We start from the raw sequence: 21,774 nt of genomic DNA on the forward strand, positions 1-21,774 counted from the left end.
ACAGACCCATTAGGTTAAAGCTGAAAGCTGCTAAAAAACAAAAAAGGAGAGGTAACATGCTCATTTGTAATAGGATTCTTTTTATTAAAAAATTTCCAGTTGATGTCCAGAAGCAAAATAATCTATGCTGCAAAGCAGGTGCAAAGATGCAACGAAAAAATGGCCACCTTGCTAGAGTCAGGAAGGACTAAAGCTCAGCTAATTTCTAAGAAAAGGGAATCGGAACAAAAAAAAAATAAGAGAGAGAGAGATGTTTCAGGGAGAGCAAGGTTGGGGTTTACAGGAAGGGAAACTATTAACACCAGAAAGAAAAATGGCCGGTGAGAAACTAGCGGAAGGGACATAAGAAGGCTTGAAAGCCTGGAAGTGGACCTGAACAAGGCAGAAGTTATCCCAGTAGCTGGAGGTTCACCCACTGCCAACACCCCGATAACAGTGTGGCTAGGAGGCACCCCGATTATGGTAGACAGGCGAGAGGCCTGAGGCTTCACTCAGTTACCTTTGGTGGAGGCCGAGCTGGAGGGTCGCTTGAGCCCACTGAGGCCCTGGAGAGGGATGTCTCCACCTTCCAAGACGCTTTTATAAATCTGCCTCTCGTTCTCCAAGCTACCGAGGTCCCCAGGAGCCCCATCTGATTCCCTCTTCACTGCGTGGAAGTTGGAAGAATATATACTATGAACGATGTAATTTTAAAGGAAAGAGGGAAGAGGGAAAAAAAAGAACAGATGTTAGTATTTTTAACATATTTCTAAAATGCACATTTCCAACTGAGGATAGAAAAGACACTTTCTAGCTAATCAAGCACCACCCTTTCTAAAGAACATTCTTATTTAGACATGGAGCTAGACAGACAAGGCTGGCCCAGGGTGCCCTTAAATGCTCAGGAATCATTTCCAAACAGCAAATGTGCCCTGACTGAGATGACTGCGCTTGTGCTTTCAAAGAATAACTGAGAAATGCTGCTGGGGGAGGGACGGCAGGAGATGAGACTAGGAGGGGGGTGAGGGAGGAGGAGGGGTGCAGGGCTGGGCTGGGGGGGGGGGGGGGCGGCGCAGTGTGCCCAGGGGCTGCACACAAGACGGGGCAGTCAAGGGCATAAGGGGGACCTCCAACATGTTGCCGGCCAGTGTTGGTGACTTCAAGTCCATCACTTGGATTATTTTTCTCAGCTACTTTTCTTTGGCTGATGGAGCATTAAAATCAACCATGAAAAGAGGAAACCCAGCTGTCCTGAGGCTCCAGGAAAATCAGCCACCAAGTGAAAAAGGAACCTGGGATTCTCTGTGCTTTTATTATGCTAGCCACATTTTGCACCCATGTCTTTCAAAATGTATATTCAGAACGTGATGACACGTATATCCTTCTTTCACTGATCTACCTTTCATTTATTTTTATCTCGTTGAAGTTCCAGGTATTTTTGCAAGTTACCACAAATCCTTTTTGGAATGAGGTGGGGCAAAAAAATTGAGAGCATGCATTCAATGAACCCCTCCCTTCCCCTACCCGTTTTCTGTGCCCTCACGCACAGCCACCTTGACACACGGACACACACTCACTCGGACAGGGGAAGGGCTCTTCCGCGCGAAAGCACTCAGGCTTCTGCGAGCCCGCTTCTCAAGGCTACTGAATTCAGTTTGCTGGGATCAATATAGATTTCTCAGCTCCAAAGATGTGAACAGCTTGGTGAAATTTCCTCGTCCCCATGTTTTATCATGAATATTATCAAGTGCATAGAAATGCGAAAGGAGTTAAAATAGAGAACTCCCACACGTTCCCCCACACTGTTCTACAAGGCACACTGGGCTGCGCCTGCTTTATCGCACATCTGCCCATCTCCTTCCCTTCACCCATCAATCACGGTGGGACTATTTTTACAGCTCATACAGCCTCTGGGGCCCCATGGGCACAGATAATGATGGCAACAGCAACTCTACACACCACCAGGTGAGATGTCCGATGTGGGGAGCACTGTGCAAAGTGCCTGACGATCACGTTCTCTCTACCCCTCACAAGCAAACCTACTTTTTCCATTTTCAGACGAGAAGCCCCTCTGAGAGACTGGGGTTCCGGACAACACAGGCGCGGCGGCTCCGCGGAGCGCGAAGCTGCAACCTGAGCCATGGCTCGGAGCGCCACCCAGAGTGGACTCTGAGCCGCTGTTTTACAGGGCATTTCCCGGTAGCTGTGGAGGCTCGCACAGCACAGCACATGGGGCCTGAGGACCCTCCAGCTCCACGTATATCAGAACCCGTCACCAATGGATGTCTGGGACAAATGGCTGCAGAACCCAAGAGTTGGAAACATAAAAGAGATGAAGACTCTGGTAAAACAGGCAGTGTCTCCACCTCGGGGAGGGGAAGTTCGCCTGGACCACACCACTGGTTTTAAGGGCCTTGCCTGCCCTAGGTCAGGGGATTACCCTGGCGGCTAGGGTTCCCCTGGTCCCTCCCCCTTCTCGCAGGCCTAGGTCAGGTGACCGGATGCTTTTCCCCCTTTCCTCAGCCAAGACAGAGTACTGGGAATCTAAGGGAGAAGAAAACCAACCCCCAAAGATGAAAACAAAAAAGCAGGCGGATGAAGTGAGTCTACAGAGCAGCCTCCAGGGTGCGTCTCAGAGAGGAGAAACCTCCGGGACGGCCAGGAGGGGGCCGTCTACCTCCCCAGGCTGTGCACTGATTTTTAAGAGCCCACTTGACTACAGGGTCTACGAGGACACTCAGTAAATATTTGTTGAATGAGTGAAAGGTCACATTTTCTGAAAGCCAAACTTGCACACATTATCTGATTAAGGCTGTGTTTTGATTTGTGGAAGTATGTATTTAGATACTCTTCCACACACATACAAGAACTGTGTCATGTTTACTGAGGGCTCTGAGCTCCTGAGGTCAGTGGCCACAGAGTCATCAGAACAGCGGGCAGAAGAGGACTGCAGGGACTCCGGGTGGCCCAGACCCAGGTTGGCCGTCCTTCCTGGTGTCCAGGCCCCTGCCTGGGTGGCCTATTCCTACCTCTAGAGACAAAAAGCCTTGGCTCTCCCAGGCTTGGAGGCCAGGCCTAGGGACAAGGCCTGCCACCCTCACGGCTTTGGGCTCCCCTGCTTCTGCCTGCAGGGACATTCGTAGATGTCCCCAGTTCTGACCGACAAAAGCCATCAATTCTAGTTAGAGGACTGGAGGACCCCTAACAGTGACTTGCAAGGTTGTGGCACTCCACGGCAATTTAAATAAATGTAAGCTCATCTAAACTGGCTTTCCTTAGAACTTCCTAATTAAAAATAAATCTTTCTCTTCCCTACACCTGCCTTCCACAGTCCACCCTCTTCTTTTTGGTTGTGTTTTCTGGTCTTGTCCTTCAGCTTGCCCCCGAGTTTCTCCTTTTTGTACACCCCAACCGCAAAAAGATCCGTACGTGGATGTCCTTTAGTCTTCCAACCAACAGCTGTAATGACTGAGGGCGCTTTGGTGAGGGGGGAGTCTCCAAAGCCCTGGTTTGGGGTGACCAGACTTCACTCAGCACTGAGTGACTCTGATGGTGGCTTCTGTCCTGCTGTCCTTTCAACTGCCTCTGCCTCGGGCAGGGCAGCAGGACAGAAGCCAACCAGTCTGCCCTGGCTCCTCCTGACTTCTTGGCCATGACGCGGCTGCTGACCTCACCTCCTCTCCCTCCTCAGCTGTCAGAACTCACCCCCACCCCACCCCAACAGCCCCCCCCCCCACTTTCTGGCTTTATTCCACCCATTATCACCATTTTTTTCCTGCTTCCCCACCAGAACGACAAACCAGCCCTCAGGAAACCTCTCAGATTGGATTTGCTATGGCCAGTTGTTTTGTTTCTGATACCAAAGCCAACATGCTTTTTCCAGATGTGGGGCACTTTGCAACTAGTTTAAAAACAGTATCTAAAAGGCCTGGTACGGTGTTTTGTTTGTTTGTTTTACAATAAATGTATCCTTTTCATTGGCTCTCCTAATCAGAAAGGCAGACATCCACTGCACCAAAGGGGGAAACTGAGGATCAGAGTGGAGAAGGCATTTGTCATTGGTCACAGAGCTGCTGGGTGTTTGGTGTGTTCAAATAGATCAGAGGATGAGAGAAGTGGCCTCAGGCCGACTTGAGAAAGACACTGATTACTTAACAAAACAGGTCAAGTTCAGAAGCTCAGCTCTCAGCAGCTCTGGCTGAAGAAGAGCAAGCCAGGAGGAGACAGAGAAGAGAACTTACCCCCTGGCCAAGATGCAGAGCTGGCTGCGGAGTTTCAAGGGGATTCAACAAAAACACACTCACTCGAAGAATCAAGTGAGAGAACAGAGCGATCATTTTAGGGCCAAATGTTCCCAGTTGTGCTGACTGGAGGCCCTGGAAGAGGCGGGCAGGGTCCTGGCAGCTGGGATTCCAGCCAGACTCCAACAAGGAATGCGGGTCAGCCGAGGCAAAGCTGCTCCTTTTAAAGACTGGGAATCATTCGGTTTCTCTCAGCCTCCACTCCCTTCATCTGCAAAACCACTAGGTGTGGGAGACTGTCCTAAATGTTCACCTTCCAACCTGTTATCTATGGAGACCTTCCTGCTGGGCTCTAGACACATACATTCAGCTGCCTTCTAGGCCGCTCCACCTCGATGTTCCTCCGGCATCTTAAACCTGACATGTCCCAAACCAAACCCAGCTCTGTTCCCCCACCTCCCATCTCCCAAGCCAGAAAGCCCAGAAAATCAGCCCCCTTCTCCCCATCCTTGCTCCCAAAACCTAATCAGTCACCAAGTCCTGCTTACCCCTTGTCCTTGACACAGCTCACCTTAACCCTTCGTCCTCCGCCTCCTGGTCACCACCTCACCCACTCGCCCACACCTCTGCAGTCAAACACTCTCCTGGGTGGAGAGTCAACAACGAACAAACCAAAGGAATTCCAGCGTCATGGAATTTACTGTTCAAAACCATTGGTGTTTTCAGGAAGAAACTAAAAAGCAACTGTGGCTATGGGGGGGGGGGGCGGTGCTCTAGGCAATCCGGAGAGTGCAGCTGCATCGTCTAGCCTTTTGTACCACATGAAAAAAAATTTCTTTTTCTACTTGTAATCAAGTAGGAAATATCATGTTGTTGTTATTCACGTTTTATTTGCTGCTCCTCTATAAAGCCCACCTTTCCTCCTCCACAAAACAGAGGCGCTCACTCCCCCTGGGGTCCCACCATCATAGGTGCAGCTCTTGATTCTGACCATTATTTACAAGTCGGTCTCCCCACTACATTAGAATTTTTCCCTTGGGGTCAGGCAGTTTATCTGAGTAATCTGTGTGTGACTGGTACCTAGTCCCGTTGTTCAGTAAATACCAGTAGAATAAACGATTCCATGAAATTAAATGTCTACATGCACATAGATTTGACATATTTTTAAGCCTTGGGAAGTTTCTAATGTTTCATCAAGTTCTTCAACTAATGAGTTGTGTTTTGAGCTTCAGTTAGATTAAGGGGAAAAGTGTTTTTTTCTAGTGTACGGTTACCACTTAGGAAAATAGCAGCTTCTTGGGTGCCACCTGCTGGCCACATAAAGTAAAGCTCTTTGGTTAGGCAAAGAATGTATTAGTGCTGATCAATACTAAGTAATGATGAAAATGAGTAGGCTGCACTGTTGATTTGCAGGCCTGGTTAACACTACAGAAGTAAAACATTGGACATATACTGTGATCACAACTCTAAAAATGTATTATTGGAGAGGAAGGACTGGTAGTTATATAGGGCATTAGGACAAAGGGTAAATTTCCTCCTTGCTGTTCCCACATTCTTTTGATAGTCATTCACAATCCCTCTTTCTTCAGGCCTTAGGTTATGTCAAATCTCACCAACACTCTTTTTAACAGTTCATTCCTGTCTGAGTGAAAGGGGCCAGATTCAGTCCACAAGTTGCCTGCCTGGGTGCTGAGCAAGTTGGATTCTAGTTAATTAGACCTGTAGATGCCTTCATTTATCCAGCAGACGTTATCCTGCACTTCCCAATGTGTCGGGCACTGCACTCAAGCTGGTTCCTCACCAATTCCAAATGCAGGAAAACCTTACTCATTCGAACAAACGGGGAGAAAACCAAGCTCGAATTACTGATAAATCCCCAAATGGTAGAACAGCAGGAGGAAAACATATCTCCTCTATTCCTGCCAAATATTTCACGTGAGCTAAGCTAAGGCTGAAAAAAAAACAGAGGTCTTTGGGACCTGTTTCGATTGCGCAAACAAGAGTGCTTGGTCAATTAAAACATCAAATACCTTCATGTGCACAAATACTCAGTCTGACCGCAATTTGCTCTTTAAAGCAGCATGCCTTAGTCCCCCTCTATCCTGCCAACACAATGGCACGAATAGTTGCCTAAATTGCCTTTTTTTCAGTCACTCAAAAGACAATCAATTGTAGCCTGCTTTGTGTTAATTTATTACCCAATATTGAATCAGTACAGTGCAGATGAGAGCGTACTGCCGACACCAGTCCCATGCCCGAGAAGTTCGAGAAGTTTGAGGGGGCTGGTCTGATAGGATTAGGACAGTTCTGCCACACACCCCCTGTGGCACCTTGGGCATTGCACTGCCTACTTCCTCATGCCTCCAACAAGGATTAAAAATAATGTCTGATCCTGGAATGTGGAGAGGACTAAGTGAGGTGAATCACATAAGGAGCTAAGCATAGGGCCTGGCACCCAGTGAATGCTGAATAAATCATTAAAGTCACCACTTCATTCAAGAGCTGTGTGCCTGACTCTGACAGCCCAGGGGCATCGCTTTCTTTGCTTTTATCCATATAGTCTACTTCAATCACTTGCTACTTTGCCTTCTTATTTACTAGCATTCATTTTGTGTGTGTGTGTTTTACTCCCCCCCAAACTGTTAAACGACTATTTCTTATGTTCCTATTGTAATACCTAGCATAGTGCCTCAGATCCAGCAGAACTAAGGAATTCAATGAGCTGGCCGCCTGCAACCGGTGCATTTTTTTGTCCTGGGCATTTCAGGGAGATGGAGGTGAGGAGGCAGAGGGGAGAGACCAGGCAGCAGGGCTAATTTGATACAATCCTGGAAATGTCAGGCACTGGACAGTCAGGATTGAAAAAATGTCAAGCTTTGTCACAGACAAACAGGTGACCTCAAGGACCAGGGAGAGTTTGCTTGGAGCCTTGGGTTGAAGAAGCCCTTTATCTACAGACATCCTAAGGTCGTCTGGTGGGCTTCGCCCTTGACAGCACATCTGTAGGACCTTAGAAGGCCTGTGACCTGTCATCCTTGGAGCTAAGGGCATGGTTCAACTAGCTCCTTAACACAGAGTAAGCCTCAGAGCCCCAAGTTGGGGGAGAAGGGGGCAGTCCTGATGATACAGCTGAACTTCGGTTCTCCCTGTCGTACTGGCAGCCTCAGCACCAACCCCACAGTGAGTGCAGAGACTACGCTCAACCTTCTCCAGATGGAACCGTCCTTCCCGATAGAAGCTGTCCCCCTAGCCGCTGTCCTAACACTTCATCTCGACTACATCTGACACTCTGGGGTACATTAATCAAAATCATTAATGAACATATTTAGAGAAGAAATACTCACAGAATAGATCTGGTTAGGGATTTGGTCACTACCCTAAAAGGCTCAAGGTGTTTTCCCAATTTTCCAGTGAACTCCTCCAGTCCCAGCTGATTGACGTTCCAATGAAACTACTCTTGCAAAATGCCCAAGTGACCACAAAGTTTGCCACAAATCCGCATCAACTCAGCACCAGATCAAGTCAGGCTTCCATTTGAGCAGGTGAATTTTGCTCAGTATGGATCTGCCCAACCCAAATGGAGCAGGTAATAGTTGTGCCTCCCTTCCTGCCACACTTTGAAGAATAAGCCACAGATGCAACGGCGGTAAGATGAGGAGCTGCTCCAACCACAGCGAACTCCCAGATCCATGGGGTGCACCAGGCACGGTGGAGATGCAGTCCTTGTCCTCAGGAGTTTACGATTTATTAGCAGTTATAAAAACACAGAAACATAATCCAGGGACACAACGAAAGTCGGTGTCACAAGAGGTATTAACATGAGATTGGGTACAGACAGGCTCAGTGAGGGTCTTCTTGGACAAGCTAAAATGCTTGTCATTTACCGTGTGTGCAGGGCGGGGCAGGCAGCACCGAACCACTTTCAGCTGGGGCAGCAGCTGCGTGGCAAAGCTCTAAGACAGAATCTGGTAGAGAATGCAGGGGGTTAGGGGGGTAGTTTGGGGGATGATGTGGAGGAAAGGATGCAGGATGGTTTCAGGATGGTTGCCCTGTGAAGACGTGAGTGAGGTGTGCACGCACCACCCAGGGGGAATCCTGAGAACTGGTATGGGGAAGTAAAGCCACATCTCTGAGAGTCAGACCGGCGAGCCCCCTCGGCTCCGCCTGTCCCTGTGACAAGTCCTTACACATTCACATGCCTGTTCCCCACAAGAATCAGCAAATGAGGTAAACTTTGATCCTAAACTCAGGCTGATACACTCACATTCTAAAAGTCAAGATGACAACTCAGGAAAACCTGTCAAAGTTAACATGAAACATCACAAAATTAATTTGGAAGAGGAAAAGAAAACAAAAAAAAAAATCGAAGACCAGAATTGAATTGCTACTTATCACCAAACCATGCACCATTCAAAGCCACTGCACTGCTTCAAATAAAACGCACTCGGGTCCAACACACCAGCTCCTTCCTGTTTTTGACATCTCACACATTTGGTCACGATCATGTAAACAAAGGGGCAACTTACTATCCAGGAGGCTCTGAAGAAATTTCCGGAGTGGGGCTGACTGCTGAGCTCTGTAAATGTCAAAAAAAAAAGAGAGAGAGAGAGAGAATATGATTTATTTTGACTCCGATGTTTCAAGCCAAGGGGCAGAGAGAGAAGTCCCTTCCCTTTGCTAACTTAGACAGGGACCCCTGGGAGCAGGGGAGCCTGGCAAGAAGGGACTCAGTGCTGGTGGGGGTGGCGCCTTTTCCTTGGGAGGAGGCTTTCTGGGGAAGCGGGTGTTCTCATTGTCTCTGGTCTTTTGTCCCCCAGCGACTGCAGCCAAGGCTCTCTGGGTGAGTTAGGAGATGGCCTCCTCGATTGCTTGTACTTTCAGTCATGGGCCCACTGGGTGGAGGGGCCCACTGGGCAGAGGGGCCCACTATTTGGCTGGCATGCATTAGTGGCATGGACAGCATACCCTACGCCAGTGTACCCCAACCTTCAGACACCCCTGCCAACCCACCAGACTCCTTCATGCACCCCAGATGCCACATCCAGAGAGAGCCACCCAAAACTTCAGGTACAGAATACCCTGGGTTTGGACCATTGTTTGCCCCTGCAGATTTAGAAGTGTGAAAAGGGGAGAAATGCAGTTGTACAAAAGCTATTAATGACCATCTCAGCCTTGGTGGGGAACATTTCATGGGATTACATGCCACTATGCAAAAGGAAGAAAACAACTGAGAACTACATGCAGAGAAAAAGCAACATAATTGTGTAGCTTAGGGATTCTGTTGTCTTGTAGAGAAGAATGCAAAGGGTTCAATATACGTGCACTTAAAAATAGTGTGGTGGTTGAAAAATTCAGTGAAAAAGTTAACTTTTAAAGGTACTTCTAGCTCTGATGATGACCATTACAAGGAAAACAAAGTATCTAGGGGAGAGAAATTTGAGGCAAGGAGAGAAAGAGAAACACCAGGAACAAGGAAAGGGAGAGATGGAAAAGAGGGAGGTGACAGGAGAGAGGTGGCCTTTGTCAGGAGCTCGGCCACCCGGCCCCCTTCCTGCTGGGTCCTGTCATTTCTGAGGGCACCTCTGCCTCAGGAGGACAGCACCCTCTGCTCCCCATTACTCCTCAGAGGAGGCACCCCTCCTACCTCCACATTCATCCACCCAGCCCTTTGCTAGCCTGGTCTCTCCTGCCTACCCTCTCTCCCTGAATCTGACCTTTGACATCTGCCCCATTCTGGGTCTTCGCCCACCTCTGTGGACGATGTCCAGGTTTCCATGTTGAAAAACTTTTGCATAACCCTGCCGAGTCCCCTGGGAACGCCCCTGCCTTCCTTCCACGACCACGTGTTTTCAATTGGTGCCGTACCCCTGGGGGTCCTGCTGGTTCTCACCACGTACTCCGGCTCCCATCCACACTCACCCAGCAACCTCCAAAGTGTTTTGAAACCTCTTGGTTATCAAACTCATTGACCTTTCCTCAGGGTCTGCTTTTGGGACCTCTCTGGAGCCCTGGGTTGTTCTCCCCTGCTCACTCCACCACTCGTTTTCCCTCCCACACCTCAGAACTGTTCTCTGCCTGGCCCTCCCCGTGTCCTCCGGTTCCTCCATCAACATCCCTCAGTAGTTGCTGGTCTTTCATCCTTTCGCTGAACCTTTCTTTTACTCCTGGGTCCGGCGTCTTCATCCCCTGCAGGATGCCAGCCGTCGCTTCTGTTCTGGAGACTCCAATGGGCTTTGTAAGCCCCTGCCTCTCCCACGAGCCCCAGTTTTATGTGTTCAACTGTCTACCAGATATTCCCTACGTGATACCCAACCAACTCCTCAAAAATAAATGACCTAAAACCAAATCCTTCATCTCACCTCTGCACTGACTTTTCTCCCCATCTTTCTTCTGTGACCTACAATGTGTCCCCATTGTTCCAGCTGCCTGGACGGGGAGCATTGCTTTGTTTCCCACCCCATTCTTTGTTTCTCACACCAATTAATTAGCCGGTTCCCTGCCATTTCCTCTGCTCTCACACGCCCCACCGCCCTCATGCCATGCTGCTGAGGGTGGGTTCTCACCATTACCCGCCTCCTTATCCTCTCAGCCCCCACCTGGATGGCCTTCCTCCAATTCAGCATTTCTAAGTGCTGACACTACCCTTCCTGAAACACTCTGGAGTTAAATCATCGGTCCTTGGGCAACATCAATAATTTTCTTAATCATCTTTTCTGAGTCTCTGTAATCCAGGGTCAGCCCTGTTTCCCAAACCTATGCCCCCACTATGACCACCCCAAATGTTCTGTTATAGCTGAATCTTACTCCATTCCTCGAACACATCCTCAATACGTTCATGCCTGTGCTCCTTACCGGGCCTCCAGTGGCCGCGCCTACTGTCACTTCGTACCCGCGTTCCACCCTCTGGGATCTCAGCTACGTCTCTGAGAGTGTGCTCAGACTTCACATAAGACGTCCCTCCCTTCTGGCACTTACAGCCCCTCCCATGCACTTAGCTCTTAGCAGGCACTGCTGTGTGCTGCTGGCACTCTTTTGTTTAAGAGTGTGACTCAGCTGTCATGTTCCTGAAGGCAAAGCCCATTTTCTGGTGCTGAATTAGAACTTCCATCAGCATATCTCATATGTATTAGGGACTAATGGGCAGCAGTTAACTGAACCGATGGGAAGATGATTCATTTATGTATCAAACTCTTTGTGCCCATCTTGCCCCGGGGAATGAGGCCAGGTACTGGAAGCCATCTCGACCCTCAGAGAATTGCAGTGAGGTCGCTTCTCTAGTGGCCGTCCATCCTCACAGGTGTTACAGAACCACTCATTATCTGGACTACTTTCAGTCCCCTGCCCTGTCCCAACTCACTTTAGGACACACCTGTAGCCACAGCTGTCAAATGCAGAACTAACTCAGACCTTCAACCCCACGGTGGCTCCCCCCTGGCTGGGAACAGCCCTCTGCCCCCACCTGCGACATCCCTGTCTCAGCTTCATGCACCGTGGCTCAGATGTTGTGCCTCCCTGCAGTTCTGAAGGGACCCAGGGCCTAACGCTGGCCCCCTGGCTTCCTCATCCTTCACTGACTCTGGCTTCTGAAGCCCAACTCCCCCAATCTGTTAGTGGTTCCCTGGCCTCTATTCCAGGCTCCCACATCCCAGTGCTGCTGTAACCCCTGCTTTCCTTATCCTGGCCCTGGGTTACGTCTGGCACTCACATGACTTTTGGTACCCAAGTCACTCATGCTGGTGGTCTGACCCTCCTTCCTTGTCTTAGTTCTGAAGTTGACCACGATCCGCTCACAATTTCCACTTTTCCTGCCGCAGTCTGGGGGTCTTCCCAGCCTCATTAGCAGTGTCCACATTCCTTTGTATTTTCTGTAAAGACTCCCTTTCCTTGTAAGGGCCTCTCTTGTTTTGTCAGGGAGCCCCAGGAGCAGTTCTGCAAACACCGGGCTGTTTTTCTTCCCCCGGGAGCCCATTTACCTTGGACTTGCTCTCTTTCTGACCTATCCCTTAATAAACCACATTTTGACACAGCTCCATTTAAAAACATCAGTGCCGGTCGAGTTTCAAACGCTTGTTTGTGGCCAGGCAGTCTGGCCTCTGGGGTGCATTTTCTCACTGAGAACTTTCTGACCTTTTAAATCACAAATACGACTGCTCTGACAATGTCGTGCACATAAGAGGCACTCAACACACACTGCTACACTCTTACAATGACCTCCCGGGGCTGCAATAATGACAATGGCCAGATAATGGCTCCCTGAAAATTCAGAGAAGGCATTCCCAGGAGAAAGAAGGGAAGTTAGAGGGTCACCCCTGAAAGCAGAGGAAGAGGAGGAGCAGTTTAAATCACCAGCCACCCATGAGTATGTGGAAAAACCCCTTTAAGGAAGATGCCAAGCTCAAAAGAAATCCAAGCAAAAATGCAGGAGGGGAAAGGAATGCAAAGCGGGAGCCAGGAAGCCATGCAGCTTTAACGTAACCAGCGTAACTACTCCTCACCTTCCCTGCAGCGAACACTGCAGAGCTGAGGAGACAGAACAGAGCTGGGAAAGGGACTGACGGCATGAGGAAAAACTCAGAAATACCTGTGACAGGTTTGCACTGGGTGCTTTATTAAGCATCTCCATTTTTTCTAAATCTGCCTCTAACTCTGTTTGGCAGAGGTTGAGATCTTTTTCTAGGTTAGTCTGGTTCAAGAAAGAAAAGATGGGAAAGAATGTTTTAGTTTAGAGGAAAGGCAGAGAGAATGGCAGGTTAAGTTTGAAAAATGAACTTTTTAGTGTTGTATTTCAATAAGGCAGAGGTGGCATGGTTAAAACACAAGAGCTCACTGGAAGTTACATAAAGCCATGAGGACAGAGAATGCAGCATTAGGCACAGAAAATCTACATCCTGAAGTAACCTGAGATTCAAAACTCTATTCTACTTCCTAAAGAGAACTATAATTTCAACAAAAACCTACCTTTAAGGAAATACCTATTTTGTCTCTTTTCAGAGTAGGGTGACTGTGACAAATACTACGTGTCAGAAGAGTAAGTCATTGCTTAAAAAAAAAAAAAGCAAACGTCTAACCATTAGTACAAGTCTTAGAGACTGTTAAATAATCACCAAGCCAAAAAAAAGTTATCAATTTAAAGTAAAAGTGATTTAAGGAAATAAAAGAAAACCCCACAGCACACTCACACTAACCAGGCTAGAGAACACACACACAGCCCACGGAGGAGGCGCGAATTACCTTTCTATCCTCTCTAGGAAGGATAGAGCAGTCTCCAGGAGTATAATCCCATATCTTTTTGGGAGGCTGATGGGAAGCAGAGGAGGAAATGAAGAAATGAGCATAAAGACATAAAGACAAACACGGAGACTGGCTCAAACCAAGAGGGGCACACGGGGGAGCTGCCGACACAGAGAGGGTGACCAAAAGCGACGGGGTGGGCCCTGGCTGGGACGCTCGTTTCTAGGTCTCTGTCTCAAGAGTAAATCTTTGTTGGAGTCCAAATATTGAAAACTTAAAAGAAGACACAAAGAAAAATAAATAAATAAAAGCATTAACACTAACTTACACTGAAACAGAAACTTTAAAACTCCTTATTTTTCCTTTCGAACTGAGATTGACACTGAGATCGACACTGACATCCCACATTTCCGAAGCACTCTTCTCCACTATAAACTCCATGCTTTGGTAATAAACGTGTGAATTTGGAGATCTAGCCAGTGGAGGATAAACTGCACTGCATGCATTGTCTGTGCTTGGTGGCAACGATACCCACACATACAATGGGTGTCGGATTTTGAGCTGTGTATCTAGACAATTTTTAAAATCTTTCACTGTTTACTCGACTTTGTTAACACGCTAGTGGCAGAGCCATGCCTTCCATCTGCCTCAGAGAACAGAGTTTATACCATGAATTTAAATAGCGAACTGTAAGGTTATCTTTGTTTTCTCCTTTAACTCTTCAAGATAGAATTGGGTGCATTCCTACAACAGAAATCTGCCAGAATTGCTGTAAATTTAGTGAGGGAGGGGTTTGAAGGGTAGGACACCTGGAAGTTACGAGCCAATTCTAATTCTCCTCCTCCCCCATCCATCTTGCATGGCTTATTTAGACTTGAAATTTCCTAAACAGTGACTTTGGAGGCAATGGGATCATTAATAGCTCCTGGAATTTTGTGAAAATTTCATTATAACCAACTATGGAAGCATTCAAATTGGTTTACATTGTGACATTTTGCCCTGAGCTTACTTATAAAAATCACATCAATTTCTGTAGAAATTAGGGGGGCAGGGAGGCTAACGCTCTGGCTCTTTGCAATGAATTTGCAAATGAAAAGTAATCTGATTTCAACATGCATTCACCACTGACAGCACCAGGCCAGTGATGTGACCTCTGAGTCTACAAAGTGCTGTTAACAACCATCATTCTTCTTCAGGCACTTTGTACACATCACAGATGGTTCATATGGGGAAGCAGATGTTCTAAAGCCACTGATGGCATTCCTACTCATTTCTTTACTGGGGAAAAAAAGACAGTGCTTACAAATTAAATTGGTTTTAAATAACCTTCCCCAAAATGGTCCCTGGCATCTTGAATGATTTGATACTCTACAACAACCTATTGGAGCTAAAAGGTATTACAGTCAGGATCTTGCTGAAATTTCAGCTTGTTCAAGGTGGCTTTCAGTGAAGGAGATGGAGGCAGGGAGGCTAGGGTGAATGTCTAGTGTCTAAGTTCTGGCAGGCTCTCCTCTCTCAGGGGAGAAGGGTCCTGCGCTGGTAGGGAATAAACAGTGGAAAGGATGATCCAGAGGCTTTGGTAGGAGTTTTAATTTCACTCTGCTTCTGAATGACTGAAAACATTCTAAAACAACTTTCATGGTTTATGCCACTTTTTATTTATGTCTCTTACCCTTTTATGGCCCACAGTGCCCAGGACAGGAGAGAAGTCAAAAGAAGAACAATGTTCTCCCTACCACACCTTCTCACCAAATGCTGGGAGTAACATCCAGTCATTCGACTTGGTTCAACTAGGAACAAGTCAACCCCTAGAATGCCTTAGGCTGTAGGGAACCGTTCACTGCAACACAACACTGCTCCTCAGGATAGACATTAAGTTATTTTGGTAAGTCTTCAAAAGCATTATCTTCTATTACTTTAAAAGACTGACAGAGAGGAGGGTGAGAGGTAGAGGAGGCCTACTATATGGTGGCAGAAGATGGTTTGACTTCGGGTGGTGGGGACACAGTGCAATATACCGATCTAGTGCCATAGAAATGTGTGTTTGAAACCCATTTGACCCTGTATTAACTAAAGTCACCCCAGTAAATTTAATAAAAATTTCAAAGACTATGAAAGACCTACACAAAAAAGTATCAGTCCCATTTAAGAAGGACTCTAAGGTTTATGCCAGCAGTACTCATGGCTTTAGAAAAAGTGTCATTTTTGGAAAAGCACTCTTTAAATCACGAAGAGGCAGTTAGAACAATAGGGGAGGGATACAAATTACGGCGAGGCCCCGATGTCCAGATGGGCTGTGTTCCCAACATTTGTGTGGATTGGCTGTGTGATGTTCAGACCAGTTTCCAGTAGAAACAGTATTAACTTACTAAGCTCTCCACTGAGCCTATTTAATGTATGCTGGGACTGAAGTACTGCCTACTGCTGACAAAAATAGAATTATTTGCAATGACAGATTCAGTAAAACAAGCCAATCACAATTCATTATAAAAAACTGTGTCATAATGTTTCCTAAAAGCCAATATTTAAGATAGAACTAATTTAGTTACTTGGCCAATGAGGACACAGCTAGAAACTGTGGATTCTGAACAGGACTTGAAAAATCAATGGCACAAACTCTTGCTTATACATAATTTAAAGCTAATAGCTTTTGTTCTCCTGATGGAAATTTAGAATTATTGTATATGCCAATCTTGGTCTTTTGGGGGGAAGAGGGGAGGAACTATATATCAAAAGGCTTTTCTGAGATATTTGAACAGGTTTTAAGAAAAAGAAGAAAAGGAGAAGGGTTAGAATACTATTAAATATTTGCATGTGGAAAAGATTGCCTGAGGTTGACCCCATGGATGTCTGAAAGGCAGACAGCAGAGAAAAAAGGGAGAGAAAGGAGGAGTGAGGTGTGCATCAAACTTTGGGAAGGGGGAGTTGGTGCACACTTTGGGTTAGACGCTTCCCTGTCCACTCATCACTAGGTGGCGCTGTTCCCCCAGGACAGCTTAGCTGCCATTATTAGGACACAGTGTCTAAGGAGGGGGCCAGGTGGGAGGAATGTCTGTTGCTACAGGCAGGAGGTTTGCAAGCCAGGTGCTTCCAACTCAGAATGCGTGAACTTGGAAACAGAGCTCAGCATTGCTAAATCAGTTTAGTAGTTCCAGACACCAGCTTAATTTGCCTTTGTCTTCATCTTAACAAAAATACACACCATGGAATTTAACATTTTACTAAACTGTGAAGTTAATTCCTGCCTGGAGATAAAACTTTCATACCAAACCACAGCAATTCAAATACTGGATTCAATGCTTAAAGTCTCATACAAACATCTAATAAAAATGTTCTATTTTTATTCATTTAATCCTTCTACCTGTAAATTCTTTTTCCAGATGTAATAATTAAGATGTAAAATAACTGGAATTTTAAACTCAGTTTCCAGTCATTTCCAGTGGAAAAACAAGCTCAATTCTCCCTTCTGTCTGATACTAAGAAAATCCTCCTTTAATTGCCAAAAATCAATATTGACCAAAGCCAACTCAGACACACCAGGGGGAAGCTGCAGAATATTATTAAGCTGAACACTAAATTTGCTAGAATTCCTAACTCTAATTTCAAATTTTGGGAACTATTATCCTCACTCACAGAGATCACTCCCTAAAAGTTGCCTGAAATGGGATCGTATTAGTGGGTCAGATCTGCACGGAGAGACCTCTGTGGCTGGCTTTGGCACTTCCCTTGCACCTGTGCCTTTAAAAGTTCGATCTAACACGTGACAGTGCTGGTCTGCTCAGTGTGCAATGCATGTTCCTGCTTGCCTTCAGGATGCCACGAAGACTTTGGTCAAGGAACTAAACCAACAGCCAATACAATGCCATCCACAGGCAGGTGATGTTTGTTGCTAGTGGTGGGAGGTCCTAAGACAAGCAAGGATTTACTCGTGTTTCTCTGGGATCTCTGGCAAGAAATACTTGCAGGTACAGTCCTTTCTTGATCAAGTTAAGCAATGGAAAGCTTACAGCTTGTGGTGAGCGTAGATAGTCCCACCAGGGACAACTGACATGGTGCTCTCCACTCCCTGAATTCCTTATAGATAGATTTGATTCTTTAGTAGGGACAATGCATCAACAGCATTATTTTCAAAAATGTCTATAACCACTGAGGCTATTAAACTTACCGGTTTCCCAAACTCCAATTCCGAAAAGAATTTATACCAAGGTTCATTCTTTAAATCTATCTCTTCTGGGCTTATATCCCGACTCTATAGGGGTTGGTGATAGGGAAATGAAAGAGAGAGAAGGATAACATTATGCAAAGATTACATAGGAACAGGCCAGTAGAGATGCAGTGGATTCCAGTTATATGCAGCAACTGCGTTCAACAGCAGCGATCATCCATTTTTGCTGACATTGGCAAAACCACGGAGCTAAAACAGGCAGGGAAGGATGGGGACATTGAGCTAGGGAGCAGGGAGCGAATCCCTCCCAGTCCTAAGGCAGAAGACAGATGGACTGCTGATGGAGAACTCCGCACCACACTGCTGCCCTGCACAACAAATATGAATATGACTGGAACAGTAGTCCCACACTGCGGGGGAAAAGAAAGCCCTTATTTCCCCCTCATAAAGAACTATTAGTTATGAGCAGATAACCTGGTAAGCACATCAAACATTTAGCCATTTATGCCAGGTGAGTAGAGCAAACAATTTTTACAGCCTAGTACAGATTTAGTACTTATTTGCAAGGCTGCCTTAAGGGTTTCAAAATAAATGCAAATACTGACACTTTTATAAAAGCCAATTTGTTAATACTGCATCTTTAATGGCACATGAGTAGGTGAGAAACCATGTCCCATACACAGTAAAGTGAAAGATGATATAAGTAAAAACAGAAGACACAAGTGAAAAAACATTTTAAACAAGCATCCGTGGGGGATGAATACAGACAGGATACACTTTATGTTCTAACAAATAAATGTTAAAGGACTGGGAGAAACTAAAGGGAGGGAGAAGCTGAACAAGACGGATAACAGAACAACAGAGGTGGAGACTTCTGGGTCATGTTACAAAAATAGGTTAGATTTCTCACTTAAAGAACTCTAAGAGGTAGTTCACACAGACTGATCATTGATTCTCTGGGAGTTCATATTTAATCAGATATTTATAAAGTTCCAGTACCTTTCTCTGTGGAATAACATGTGCTTCTGGAAATAATTAGTTAAAAATGAACACCTGGAAAGCAAACCAAGTTTCCCCTTAATAAACTGGAGATGTGCTCACTGCAGACAAAACTGTTAGAGGCTCATGGCTGAATTAAATTCATACGTGTATGTTTCAAAAAAACCTTGATAGTCACAGGAGAGATGGCGATTTCCTGGAAATAATATAAAATGTACATGTTCCACTGAGATTAAAAGCAATGCGTAGGAAACTTCACTCCCTCGGGGCTCCACTCCCCGCGGCAGGGGCTGCTGTCCTGTGGCCAGGTCGTCACGTCTTCACCGTGACCGCTTCCCAAGCAGCTCTTCCTGGTCCTGTTTTTCTTCACGTGCCATTAACGGGCCTTTTGCAGCTGGTAGGAGTGGCTGTAAACTTTCTCAGTGACCTTCACCAATCGCTTCTTCTAAATCCTTACAAGAATCTTCACCGTTATTTCTACTTTTGTTTTAAATCAAGGAAAATATGGCAGAGAACCTTCCTGAACTGAAATTCACTGAATATAAGTTGAACTCAGCAGGATAAATGTCCAGATTAAAAGCTCCCCCCATTGTCTTTAGGGACTTGGGGCTTAAACCCTGAGGCAGAAGTCATGCTCCCTGGCAAGGGGCTCTGCAATTACGTAAAAATTTTAATGGATTCTGCATTTATTCAGTGAAATGAGGCCCAGTACCTTCAAGGACACAACTAATTGGGGAAAAACAGTTTAGACATTGGGATATCCTGGATGCTAATATGATGGGATTTCGTGAAACCTGTTTCATGTTCATTATTTTTAGAGACTATTTATAAGCTGCTTTCTTTGAATAGTTTAGGCTTTTAAAAAAATTATTAAAATGTACCAACTCCTTCAGGAAACTGCCTGAATGCTTTGGTACACAGACCTGAAAGAATGAACCCACTTTATCGCCAAAGGTTGTCTGCAGAGCGTTTCACTGCCGAGGTTGACATTAGGCTGAGAACGGAATCAGGGGGGATGTCGAGCAATGTGGGCCCAGAGCCGCTGGCCTCAGGCCTTCGAGCTCCCCGGGGAGAACGTTAAAGAGGTAACACCACACAGCGCTAAAATCTGTGCTTGATTTTGTCATTTACATCTCAGCTGTTGCTCCCGTTGTAGAACGGACTAACAGCCAGGACAGACGTGCAGAGCAGACGCACACCAGGACCTGGGGACTGGCGGGCGGGGCTGGCTCCACAGCACCTGGCTGCGTTCTCTGCCACCGGGGGCTCTTCTTTTCCCAGCTTGGCAAAGTCCTTCGAAAGGACAGGGGCCTTGTCAGGAAAATGCCTGATGCTCCTCAAGGACAGTTTTGCTGCTTGAATAGGAGCCAGCGACTAGCTTCAGATTTTAATTAAATAATAATCTGAATGTTCACTGGCACAGCACTTTATAATACTCGTGGCTCTTTTACCTGCACTGTTGCACTCGATCCTCTCACTCACAACCTCAGTGAGGTCGGCAGGCCAGACAATGCTTCTGGTTCCCAGAGGAAAACACTGAGGATCAGAAAGGTTGACAGACTTGCCCCAAGACAGAGGGCAGACCCGGAATCTGAACTCAGGTCCTCCGAGTCCTAGTCCAGTGCTCTTCAAACCACGTTCCACTTCCCACACGCCTATGACAAGGGGCAGGGCACTAGGTTTGCAGGTGATACCAGGCTAAAACAGGGCCAAGGGACAGACTTGAAATGCTAGAAAGGAACTTGAAGTGACTGTGAACTGGGAAAAAACCAAGCTGGGTAAATCCCCTTACTTTACTCTTCAGATACATGTTGTGTGATTATTACCTTAGTGTCTGCCCTTCCCACTACTGCCCCACAGGAGCAGAGACCCCTCCATCTAAGCCAGGGCCTGGCATATAAAAGTTATTCTATCTATATTTGTTGAGTTGAGCTGACATTCAATAAGGGAATTTGGAGGAAAGTAAGAGGAACAAAGCCTGAAAGAGGCTATTTCTGACAATGATCTTCAATGACAAGGCCACAGATAAGAAAGTGGATTCACGCTACGGCAAGACAGGCCAAGTTGTTATAAAGAACTTCATATGATTTTGCCAAAGAGCTGAATAGGTCACCCAGGCTGTAAATCTCCTATTGGGGTGTTTGGAGGTAGCATGGTGTTTTCTCTCTCTGGGATGGTTTGCGTTCGCACCAGATGAGCTCTAGGGCAGGCCTCACGGCCCACCGCTCAACCCTTCTGCAGACAGGTGCGCCAGTGAGGTCGCAATTTACATCGCCAGGCTTACGCAGACATGGGTACCTCAAACTGGAAATAAAAGCATTGTTTTCCCCCCAAATAACTGTGTATTTCTGAAAGTAAATTTAGATTCTACATTTGTCGCTAGTTAGTATACTTATCCATCGTTAGCTGTGTGTGTGTGTGTGTGTGTGTGTGTGTGTGTGTGTATGTGTCCTCCCAGTCTGGCAAAGCAGACACTGGACGTCAAAGGCAAGACTCAGACCCTGAAACTCATGTTCCAACTTTTCTGCTCAAAGTTAACAGGAAAAAAATCAAACACAAAGGACTAATTCAACTATTATGAAGATGGAAAAGATGGAGATGATGGAGATGTGACTGAAATTTCTCTCTCAAATGAAAAGCGTCCCTTTGGAAGAAGAGTGCTAAACAGAGTGAAGGCACTTCGATGCAAGGTGACGGACCCCTTTGGTGTTCGTGTCCCCTGCCTGGCTCGCCCGAGGGTGCTTCGCCACCAGGCGCCTGGCCACGACAGCTCTCCCAGGAGAGCCCCTGTCAGGTACTACGTGTTCCTCTTCTGAGTTTGTAAAAACAATACAAATGATCCCAAGGAATGATATGGAAGATATTTGATATCAAGGAGAAAAATAAAACGATATGGGTGTTTTTTTGCCCTAGTTCTGAATAGTGGTGAAATTAATAGGAACCAAGGAAAGGAGAGGAAAATAAAGGGGAAATGAAGATGTCTGGGATACACCCAAAGCATGACTTTCTTTCCAGGAACATCTATGTGGAAAATTGTGTTTTGTGTTTATTGTCTTCTAACAGGAAGAGAACCTCCAATGAAGGGTGGAGTCAGAGGCAAAATTCTCTGCTGCTCTCTGAACATTTTGCTTAAAATAACTGTGGTGCACGGAAAATGTT

General features: G+C 46.3%; 1 protein-coding gene across 42 annotated transcripts in view; it reads right to left on the reverse strand.

Moving 5' to 3' along the window:
* Positions 1-21,774, reverse strand: part of SORBS1 (sorbin and SH3 domain containing 1) — a 223,791-nt gene that overhangs the window by 39,979 nt on the left and 162,038 nt on the right. For 14 of the 42 annotated variants that reach the window (XM_036027034.1, XM_036027033.1, XM_036027048.1 and 11 more), the window contains 3 exons: positions 17,617-17,700; positions 8,747-8,796; positions 500-672 (listed from right to left, as the gene is read on the reverse strand). In XM_036027034.1, the coding sequence (XP_035882927.1) occupies positions 500-672; positions 8,747-8,796; positions 17,617-17,700 (307 nt within the window). Of the gene's footprint in view, positions 1-499; positions 673-8,746; positions 8,797-12,801; positions 12,904-13,451; positions 13,518-17,616; positions 17,701-21,774 lie in introns of all 42 variants that reach the window. The other 28 variants (XM_036027020.1, XM_036027021.1, XM_036027024.1 and 25 more) reach the window with 4 other exon arrangements.

The sequence above is a fragment of the Phyllostomus discolor genome, chromosome 5 (assembly GCF_004126475.2).
Source record: "Phyllostomus discolor isolate MPI-MPIP mPhyDis1 chromosome 5, mPhyDis1.pri.v3, whole genome shotgun sequence".
Lineage (NCBI taxonomy): Eukaryota > Metazoa > Chordata > Mammalia > Chiroptera > Phyllostomidae > Phyllostomus > Phyllostomus discolor.